The sequence below is a fragment of the Carlito syrichta genome, unplaced genomic scaffold (assembly GCF_000164805.1).
Source record: "Carlito syrichta isolate Samal-C Ts95f unplaced genomic scaffold, Tarsius_syrichta-2.0.1 Scaffold316169, whole genome shotgun sequence".
In the NCBI taxonomy this organism is placed as follows: Eukaryota; Metazoa; Chordata; class Mammalia; order Primates; family Tarsiidae; genus Carlito; species Carlito syrichta.
Window position 1 is genome coordinate 354,403 of NW_007260265.1, and position 10,076 is coordinate 364,478.

Below are 10,076 nucleotides of genomic sequence, written 5' to 3' on the forward strand. Positions count from 1 at the left end.
CCCGCGGCGGGAGCGCCTTGGCCTAGCCCTGGGCGGCCGCTGCCCTCCGCGCATGGCCGCGGGCCTGGCCGGCCTCGGGACTGCAGTTCACGCCCTGCGCCAGGCGGAGCTTCCGGGAGGGTCGCGGGCTCCCAGGCCGCAAGCTCCCAGGTCCTCAAGTTCCAGGGAAAAAACTCCGGGGGCGCAGACCTGCCTGGAAGCCTGACCTTTTCCCCGGGGAGGTGTCCCAACTCACGCGGCTGAGGACCAGCCCTCGGCTTCAGGCGGCTGGGGTGAGGGCTGACGCTGGGAGAGCAGCCTCTCCCCCAGCCCCCAGGCAGCGAGCAGGGGGAAGGGGCCGGGCTCGGACGCTGTGAGGGTCTCACCTGGCCTCCGGCTCCCCAAGCACGGGAAATGGCGGCGTGGCTTTACTGGGGAAGCTTGGTGTGATCTGTAAAATCCCAGCCCCAAGCTGGCTGGAAACTGAATTGTAGCCCACGCCCACTTCAGGTTGGCTGGAGGGGCCCTCCTGCTGCCCCGCCCCCTCCTGGACCGGTGCTCCTTCTCCTTGGCGTGCAGACCCCAGCCTTTCCTAACCCTGGGGGATAACCCACCTGGGAGGTAAGTACACAAGCTCAGCCGTTTGGGGGGGAACCGAGGGATGTATTGGGAGCATTCTCAAAAGGTGGCCGGGCTGACCATGACAAGGGCTTGGGTGTGGTTTTGTTCTCTCTGGGAGTTGGTGTCTACTCTTGAGAAGATGCCCGAATGTCCTCCACTCTTCCCTGATTTCTGGCACTCTGTGGCAGTGGGCTGCATGTGCTGGGTGTCCCCACAGCCACTCTCTTGCACCTCGGGGTGCAGGAAGACACTTTGACAAAACCTGCGCTCCTGGCTTGTGCCACCACTTTTCTCTAAGTACAGTTTAGGGGAGTTTTCCAGAATGATTCATCATCTCACATAGTTAAAGATTGTTTTAAAACCACAAGCTGCCTCTGGGAGACACCCTCCCAATTTTTTAATCTCGTTCTTGGACTAAGTAATTTGACAATTTAGAAAACTCTTCACTAGACCTAGCTCTGTGGCTCACACCTGTTGCCCCAGCACTTTGGAAGGCCGAGGCAGGAGGATCACTTGTAGCCCAGGAGTTCAGACCAGCCTGAGCAATATAGCAAGACCTGGTCTCTACCACACATCAAAAAATTAGCCAGACATGGTGGCACACACCTGTAGTCCCAGCTACTCGGAAAGCTGAGGGGAAAGGATTGCCTGAGCCCAGGAGGTCAAGGCTGCAATGAGCCACTATACTCCTGCCTGGGCAACAGAGTGAGAACCTGTCTCAAAAAACCAAAACAAAAAACAAAAAAACTATTCACTAGAAATCTAAGCTCTGTCTGCAATCATGTAAAAACTGTAAACATAGTGGAGATCAGAGTGTATTTTCTCAGAAAAACTCCTTTCCTCCAACTTTACCATCTAGTGTAAAAATCATTCCCACATCTTTATAACAAAGCAAAAGAAAAAAAAAATCATTTCAGTCCCGAGGTTCTATTCACTTCTGGGTCCCTTGTCTTGAGGTAGAAATGTTGGCCTTGTCTGGACTTAGGCTCTACACAGCCTGAGCGAGGATCGTGCGAAGGTTTTGTAATTCTGCCAAAGTGATGTGAATAATGCCCATAGCAAGGTGGACACAGGTCCCCAAGCCAGTGAGATTCTCCCCTCCATTTTCGGTCCCCAGTACTCTCTCCAGAGAGTAATCTCTCTAGAAGGTGACTCTTTCAGAAAGTCATGGTGGTAGCAGTTTGCCAGAATTTGAGACCTGGTGGATAGCTACACGTCGTTCCCCACCCACCACCATGGCCTAGGCCTCACATCCGTTATCCAACATAGGTGTAAATTTGTTGTGGTTGAGTGTATTATTCTCAGGGTAGGTTCTTTCAACATTAAAATTTTGAGCCCTTAAGTTAATGATATTTCTTTCGGAAAAAAGGTTTTTAAACTGTCACTTTAGCCTCTAATTAGATACCTCTGCTTCTCTTTAATTCTGGTGGTCAAACATCTATTTCATTGCAGGCACAGCCACTCACACCTGTAATCCCAGCACTTTGGAAGGCCAAGGCAGGAGGACTGCTTGAGCTCAGAAGTTCAAGACCACCCTAGGCAACATAGCGAGACTTCATCTCTCCAAAAAATAAACATTAGCCGGATGTAGTGGTCTACGCCTATAGCCCCAGCTATTCAGGAGGCTGAGGCATGAGGTTGAGGCTGTGGTAAACTGTGATCATGCCACTGCACTCCAGCCTGGGAGACAGAGTGAGACCCCAACTTAAAAAAAACAATCAGCAGCTGTACAACGGATCTGGTGGTGTTCTGGGTGACCATTTGCTGTCACACTGCATCTCCCTGCGGTGGCAGTCCCTGGGCCTTTGGTGAGCAGGTCCCCAAGACCAACCCAGTGGTCCTGCTGAGGCAGCATATTTGGTCTGAGATATAGACGCACAGGATGAAAAGGAGCCCATGACTATGTCCGGTGACTTCTGTGCTAGTTAGCTAAAAGTAATGATGTGGTCCCATGAGACCATCTGGCAAGTAGACATTTGGCATTCCACCCTTTTGAAGATGCTTGTTCATATCTTACCACCTTTTCTTCCAGGAACTTGTGGGTCGCATCAAGAATGAACCTGCCCATGACGTCTCGCTAACACTGTGGTCATAGGAGTCCTCCTTTTTTCCTGCAAGGGAGCATTGGCAGACTTGATCCCAGGGGTCCCTCCTGGTGAACTTTTGAGGTAATAAACCTCTTTTCTGCTCTTACAGAGAAGATAAAGCCCAGAGTCTGAAAGGAAGGGGCAGGAGAGTGGCTCACGCCTGTACATAGTGTGTGAGCCCAGCACAAGTGGTCTTGCCTAGGCTAGAGTGCAGTGGCACAGTCATGGCTCACTGCAGCCTCAGTCTCCTGGGCTCAAGCAATCCTCCTGCCTCAGCCTCCCGAGTAGCTGGAGGCATGCCTGACTGACTTTTTTATTTTGGGGACAGATGAAGTCTCGCCATGTTTCCCAGTCTGGTCTCAACCTCCTAGGCTCAAGCAGTCCTCCTGCCTCAGCCTCCCAAGTAGCTGGGACTACGGGCATGTGCCACATGCCTGGCTGATTTATTTGTGGAGAGATGAAGTCTCACTATGTTGCCCAGTCTGGTCTTGAACTCTTGGGCACAAGCGATCCTCCTGCCTTGGTCTCCCAGAGTGCTGGGATTATAGGTGTGAACCACCCTATCCGGCTGCATTTTCTTGTTGAATTTACGCAGCAACCCCAGACTAGAAGGAGTACCTTGCTCCTTTTACGGTTGAGAAAATTGAGGCCCAGGAAGCATGAGCAGCTCACCCAAGGTCACACAGCTAGCTGGATGCTGGGTTCACACCTGCTCTTCTGACCATACCCAGAATGCTGTTCATTGTGGCCGCACTATGCCCTGTGACTGCATGCCGCATCCACTGACATGCCAGGTGCCTCCGGCCTGTTGTGCCAATGTGCTTTTTTTCCTCCCAGGATGTGACACCAGCAGGAAAGTCAAGCACAGCCCCTTGGCGCGCCCTGCCCCGCCTGCTAGAATGTTCCTCATGAACGCCCCGCCAGTGGCTGCGCTCCAGTCCAAATGGGAGGCCTTCGGGCCGCCCGGGACCTTTAGGTTTCCCAGGTGCTTCTCGGAGTCTCAGGAGGGCGTTGAGAGGGCGGCGGTGAGCGCCAAGGTGCAGATGCTCATCAGCACGCTGCAGCGAGATCGCGCCGCCCTGGGCACGAGTGAGGCCCCCGCCAAGCAGAGGAGCCAGAGGGCCGAGAGGTGTCACGACGCCCAGCCGCCTGCCAGCCCCACCGTGCCCGGAGAGCAGCCTGTGTTTGCTGCCTGCAGTCTCGCTGCCAGCTCGGATCCCACGGAACAGGAGGAAGCTTCGGACGTGGGCCCCTTGGAGCTGGATTCGGACAGCGATGACTCAGTGGACCGGGACATCGAGGAAGCTATCCAGGAGTATCTAAAGGCTAAGAGCAGCACCCAGCAGCCAGTGGCTGGCGGGACCCAGCCAGGAGGGGCCGCAGGCATGGGCAGCAGATGCCAGCTGGAGCCTCTGCACAGTGGCGCCCCAGCCACCCTCTGTCCCCAGAGTCTTGTGCCTGTCTCCAGTGGTGACCCTGGTGGCCAGGCAGGAGTCAGCGAGGCCCTGGGCTCTGCCTCCCCCGTCAGCGTGAGTAGCGATGACTCATTCGAGCAAAGCATCAGGGCAGAGATAGAGCAGTTTCTGAGCAAGAAAAGACAACATGAAACCCAGAGATGCGACGGGCCTGCAGATAAACAGGTGGAGCTGGGTGAGAACTCGGCCAGATCCCCCTTAAGAACCCCCCGGGAACCGGCCATGAGGGCCGCACCCCCACAGGGCTTGTCGGGCGCCTGTAGGGAGTTTGTCTTCCGCAAGCCTCCTCGCTTGGCCAAGGCGAACATCCAGCCCAGGAGCCTCAGGTCCAGAGTCACAGCTGAGCCGGAAACCGTGGGCAGCACGAGGCCAGCCACCCCCTGCCGCCCCACGGAGGCGGCCCAGAGCAGAGGTCAGGTGAGGAGGAGTGTCGGTGGTGCTAGGAGGGGGAGGCGGGTCAGGAGTGCGGCCCTGGCGCCCCGGGCATCTGACTCCAGCAGCGACGATGGTATCGAGGAGGCCATTCAGCTGTACCAGTGGGAAAAGACGCGGAAGGAGGCCAACGAGGACCCGCCGCCCCGTGCCCAGCCCCAGGAGGAGAAGGGGCCCGACGCCCCCACAAACAGCATGAGCAGCTCCGTGAACAGTGCCTTGCCTGAGACCCACAGAAGAACACCCAGCAGGAGGAAGCCAGCGGCTTCAAGGGCCGAAGAGCCTGTCCCAGGCGACCTCGACACCGACCCTCCCTCCAGAGCCCCACCCCCAACCAGCGCAGCATCTAGGAGCGAGTTCACGGATCGGGCCACGTGCCGGGCAGACACGTCTGCAGAGCTGATGTGCGCCGAAGCCATCCTGGACATCTCCAAAACTATCCTGCCAGCCCCCGTGGAGGGCAGCAACACAGCCCCACCCCCGAGCCCCCATACCCCCAACGTGCCTTTGCGCTCTGATGGCGACAGCAGCTCCGTGGACAGCGACGACAGCATTGAGCAGGAGATCCGGACGTTTCTGGCTCTCAAGGCCCAGTCAGGAAGTTTGCTGGCCAGAGCCGAGGGCCATCCTCAGGTCACACAGGGCCTGCTGTCCCCACCTGGCCCCGATGGCCAGCCCAACAGCCCCAAAGCCCCTCTGTCTAAAGTCCCAGATGTGCAAATGAGCTGCAGAAGGAAACGCAGGGGCGGCGGCCAAGCCCTAAGGCCAGCCACGCCCAAGAAGATGAAGGAGGTGGAGAGGGAGGGTGGTCAGGATGCTGACCATAGCCAGGGCCAAGCCGAACCCTCCCGTGATGGGCAGGACCCACCTGGCCAGGGCAGAACTGGCCAGGCACAGGGAAGGGACAGTGAGGCCCAGACACTTGGGGACACCCACGTATCGCAAGGCCACAGCAAGGCAGACGAGGCGAGGGGCGAGGATGAGAAGGGGAGCTCCGAGGACAAGAGCAGCTCACTGGACAGTGACGAGGACCTGGACACAGCCATCAAGGACCTGCTGAGGTCCAAGCGGAAGCTTAGGAAGCGGGGCCGGGACCCCAGGGCCGCCTGCCGAAAGAAGGTCAGGTTCAGCACCACTGAGACGCGATTCCTGGACAGGCTGGGCAGCTTCCGCAGGGACTGGAAGGCCAGCAGCCCACAGGTGCTGAGGAGCTGCCTCTCCAAGCCCAGGCGAGACAACCCGGGAAGCCCCGCGCTGAGACCCCTGAGTGTGTCAGTCAGCGCCACAGAGAGAACCAAGCCAGAGGGCACCATCTGCCGGGACACGACCCCGGCCTTCCGACTGAGGAGGGATGCCTGCAGAGGAGACCCGTTCCCCAGTGACGGTCAGGGCCTGGCCCCAAGCCCCAGCTCCGTGGACAGCGACACCAGCTCCGTGGATAGTGACGACAGCATTGAACTGGAGATCAGGAAGTTTTTGGCAGAAAAGGCCAAGGAGTCGGTGAGCAGCTTGGAAAGCCAAACCAACGGGCCCGGGCCAGAGGCGCCGTGCAGGAGGGAGCCAGCCCCATCACCCGGCATTTGCACACGGAGCCAGAGGGCCAGGGGACCCCCGCAGCTGGCTGAGGGGCCAAGAGGCACAGAGAGAGCCGGGGTACAGGGTGCGTTTGGTCTGTTTGGCCTGGGTGGCAAGGGCCTCCCCGCCACAGCACTGGCCCAGGGTGACCTGGCGCCACCCAGGAGCTCCGTTGGAAGTGTCCCTGCCAGGGGCGGTTCAGTGAGCAGGAGACACATTTATGTTCACAAGGACCAGGGCCCACGAGGGGCCGAGCCCGCCACCACCAATGGCGCCTTGAGTCAGCTGCCTGGCCATGCCAGAGCAGGCCCTGAGGTGGGGGCCACCTTCCACATGGGCTGCGGTAGCCGGGGCTTCCTGGCCTCCACCCTGGGCGCCGAGAGGGACTGCGGGGCCCAGACCAACCATGCCCTGCCCTGGAGCGACTTTGCCCACCAGAGTCGGCTTCCTGGCCCGTGGGTTCTGGACACAGAAGGCAGGGATGCAGCATGGAGGGGCAGCCTTGGGGGCGAGAGGGGGAAGGGGACCCCGCCCGGTGGCCTCCCTTTCTCCAGCTTCTCCCCACTGCTGTCCACCCAGCTTTTCCACTTCGGAAAGACCGTCTCCTGGGGGAGCAAGCAGACTGGCCTCTTCAGCCCCCACCTGGGGCTGCCCCTCCAGGGTCCATCCTTCTCAGCCTTCAGGGAGGCCCAGGCTGGGCCCAGCCCTGTCTTTGGAGGCCCACACCGGCTCGTAAAGAAGGACATCGGGCCCTGGCCAGGCAGGAGGGTGCAAGCGGGGCACAGCTTGTGTGACGGCCAGAACTCAGGCTCAGAGGAGGAAGTTTTAGACCTGAGGTATCGACACAGGGGCATTGACAGGGATGACCCGGACCCAGAGGCCTTGGGCAGCGATGCCAGTGACCTCAGCGACACCTCCGTGGAGGATGGTGGTGGCAGCTCGGTGCTAAAGGGCAAAGTCCTCCAACTGTGAACATGCCTGGTTCCAGCCGCCTGCATCAGAAGCCACGTGTCCGTGCATGTCCTGTGCGCGTCACAATGCTTGTGATTACAGGAGAGAAAACACAAGTAGGGTGGGTCCCAGGGCCCTGTACATATGTACATTAACACAAAATGACGTTTTTATTTAACAGATGTGTCCTGGTAAGTATGATTTTTGTAGCTTTTTGTAAATTATTTAAAGTGCTGTAAAAAATATTTTTGGAAAATACTGTTGTTCAGTTTTGTAGGGCGTTCCTAACTGCAGTTTTTTGTGCTCTGCATACCTTAGTCTTAGGTTAGCAAACGTGGTCCTTCCCGTCACAGTCAGGTTCAAAGAGACCGAGACTGGTGCTTTCGGCTGGCTACTAGTCAAAATGTCTAATTGTAGACTGGGCACGGTGGCTGACACCTGTAATCCCAGCACTTTATGGGAGGCCAAGGTGGGCGGATAACTTGAGACCAGGAGTTCAAGACCAAAGTGGGAAAGGGAGCATGACTCCATCTCTATTTATTAAAAAAAAAGGTTGGGCGTGGTAACTCACGCCTGTAATCCCAGCACTTTGGGAGGTTGAGGCAGCAGGATTACTTGAGCCCAGGAGTTGGAGAACAGTGAAACCTCATCTCTACAAAAAAAAAAAATCTTTTTTTAAATGAACTGGACATGGTGGCGCATGCTTGTAGTCCCAGCTACTCAGGAGACTGAGGCAGGAGGATTGCCTGAGCCCAGGATGTAGAGGCTGCAGTGAGCTGTGATTGTGCCACTGCCCTCCAGCCTAGGTGAGACCCCCAACTCAAAAAAAAAAAACAAAGCAAAATGTCCAGTTGTAGCTGCAGTTTGAAGCCTGAGGAAGGCAATTGTTGCCACCTCAGGAATCACTAAGATGCCCAAAGTTGTCCTTTGGGAAGCTCCCGGGAAAGCACTTTTTATACAAAGGACCTTCTCCCGCCCAGTCCCTAGAGGCCAGACCCCGTGTTCTGAAAACTGCAGTCACAGCCTTCAATTGGAAAAAGGTTCCAAAGCACAATAGCCAGTGAGTAAGGTGACCATTCCCTCTTGCACGCAGAACTCCCCATGAGACCGTGGCAGCTGTTGCCTGGGTCTGTGAACATTCAAGCTTGTTCCCTCACTGGACAGTTCTAACATCCACCTAAACCTCTCTCTATGTGGTAGCTGCTGTTTTTGGAGTCGGGGGTCTCCCTATGTTGCCTAGGCTGGTCTCGAACTCCTGGGCTCTAGCAGTCCTCCTGCCTCAGCCTCCCAAAGTGCTGGGGTTATAGGCGTGAGTCACCACACCTGGCCTTGTTCTTCATTTTTAATCATGGTTCCAAACACTGATGCAACATGTGCACGAGAACACGTGCTGCTGAAAGCTTTGGTCCCCACATGCCTTGGGCAGGGTTGGCATGCTCAGCCAAGGACCAAGGCCAAGCCCTCCCCACAGCCCCCCTCCAGCAGCCGGTGCCCAGTCCAAGGGGCACCCCATACAGCCCTGGGACGGACAACAGGGCCTTTCCCTGCACCCCGGTTTGACTGGAGGCAGTTGTCCCAGGTCCCGGTGTCTGGACCATGCAAAGTTGCTCTGGCATCCTGCACCTCCCGCCTCCCGCTCCAAGGCCCCGTGGTGCCTGGGGCTACTGCAGAGGTAGGAGCAGTGTTGGGTCACGTTTACATTGTATCATCTGTCAGTCTTGACAACTCAGCCCTGTGGGGTAGCAGCTGAATTCTGTCGGTGTCCTAACATTCGAGTGGATTGTCTACACATTGTGCACCCCTGGGTTTTAGCAGTAACTCCCTTCTGTGCCTAGATTGGCCACGCGTCCCCCGCCATCCACAGTGTCTGCCAGGTCAAAGCCGTGACCAGGGCCCGGTGGTCCCCATCGCTGTCCACTGCCCTCTTGGTGTGCGTCTGGTATCTTCATTGTGGCATATTCGTTCACTTAAGTGCTTCCAGGAAAGACAATTCTGTGGAATCCATGCTTTAACTTGCATTTAATTCTGTTAGAGTGCTTTTAATCCGTTTGTTTTGTATATAAGAACTGTCTTTTGTAATACTAATAAATCAAGCACTACCCACGAGTAGGTGCGTGTGGTTTGTCTCCTGAGGAGTCCCAAAGCGGAGGGTGGCCTCTGCAGAGTGCTGGCATGAGAACCTGGTGGTTCTAGCCCTGCAGGGGGGAGGGGGAAGGTGGACTGTGATTGCAGGGCAGGGAGCCCTGAGCTCCTCCCCGCCCCTGCCTCCCCGCTCCATGCCCCACCCAGGGAGGCCCCTTCTCCAATCTCTCCCCCAACCTAGGACCCTTCACACTCACCCCACCCCTGTGCCCTCTGTGCTAATGTTCCAGGTGGCAGGGCAAGCCAGAGCTGCTGCCACCCATAAAGCCAACCTGAAGTCGAGGGACACGGCATCAGTTACACGGCCATCACTGTGGTTAATGTGTTCCCTCTCTGAACACTGGCAGTCGGCTGCAGTCCCAGTGGATCACTCACCAAGAACACAGCAGGAACCTGAATCCCTCCCTATGAAAACTGTGGTCCCTTTTCAGTTTTGTTGTTTTGGGTTTTTTAGTTGGGGTTTCACTCTCTCACCCAGGCTGGAATGCAGTGGCATGCTCACGGCTCAACCACAGCCTCCACCACCTGGTCTCAGGCAACCCTCCCAACTCAGCTTCCCAAGTAACTGGGACTATAGGCACGTGCCACCACACCCAGCTAATTTTATTTTTTGTAGAGGTGAGGTCTTACTATGTTACCCAGGCTAGTTTCGAACTCCTGAGCTCAAGCAATTCTCCTGCCTCAGCCTCCCAAAGTGCTGGGATCACAAGTCCAAACCACTGCCTGGTCCTGTTTTCAGTTTTTAAAAAGAGGCAGTGCAAGCCGGGCTTGGTGGCTCAGCCTGTAATCCCGCGCCTTTGGGAGGCTGAGGTGA

At 56.8% G+C, this 10,076-nt stretch overlaps 1 protein-coding gene across 1 annotated transcript; it reads left to right on the plus strand.

Annotated features, from left to right (window-relative positions):
* The first annotated feature begins 3,549 nt into the window (after positions 1 to 3,549).
* Positions 3,550 to 7,275, plus strand: PPP1R26 (protein phosphatase 1 regulatory subunit 26). The gene has a single exon (XM_008073787.2). The coding sequence runs from the start codon at positions 3,587 to 3,589 to the stop codon at positions 7,139 to 7,141; it is 3,555 nt and encodes a 1,184-aa protein (XP_008071978.1). The 5' UTR covers positions 3,550 to 3,586; the 3' UTR covers positions 7,142 to 7,275.
* Positions 7,276 to 10,076: the final 2,801 nt, after the last annotated feature.

Coding starts and splice junctions, on each gene's coding strand:
- PPP1R26 (XM_008073787.2), top strand. CDS start 3,587: ATGTTCCTCATGAACGCCCCGCCAGTGGCTGCGCTCCAGTCCAAATGG.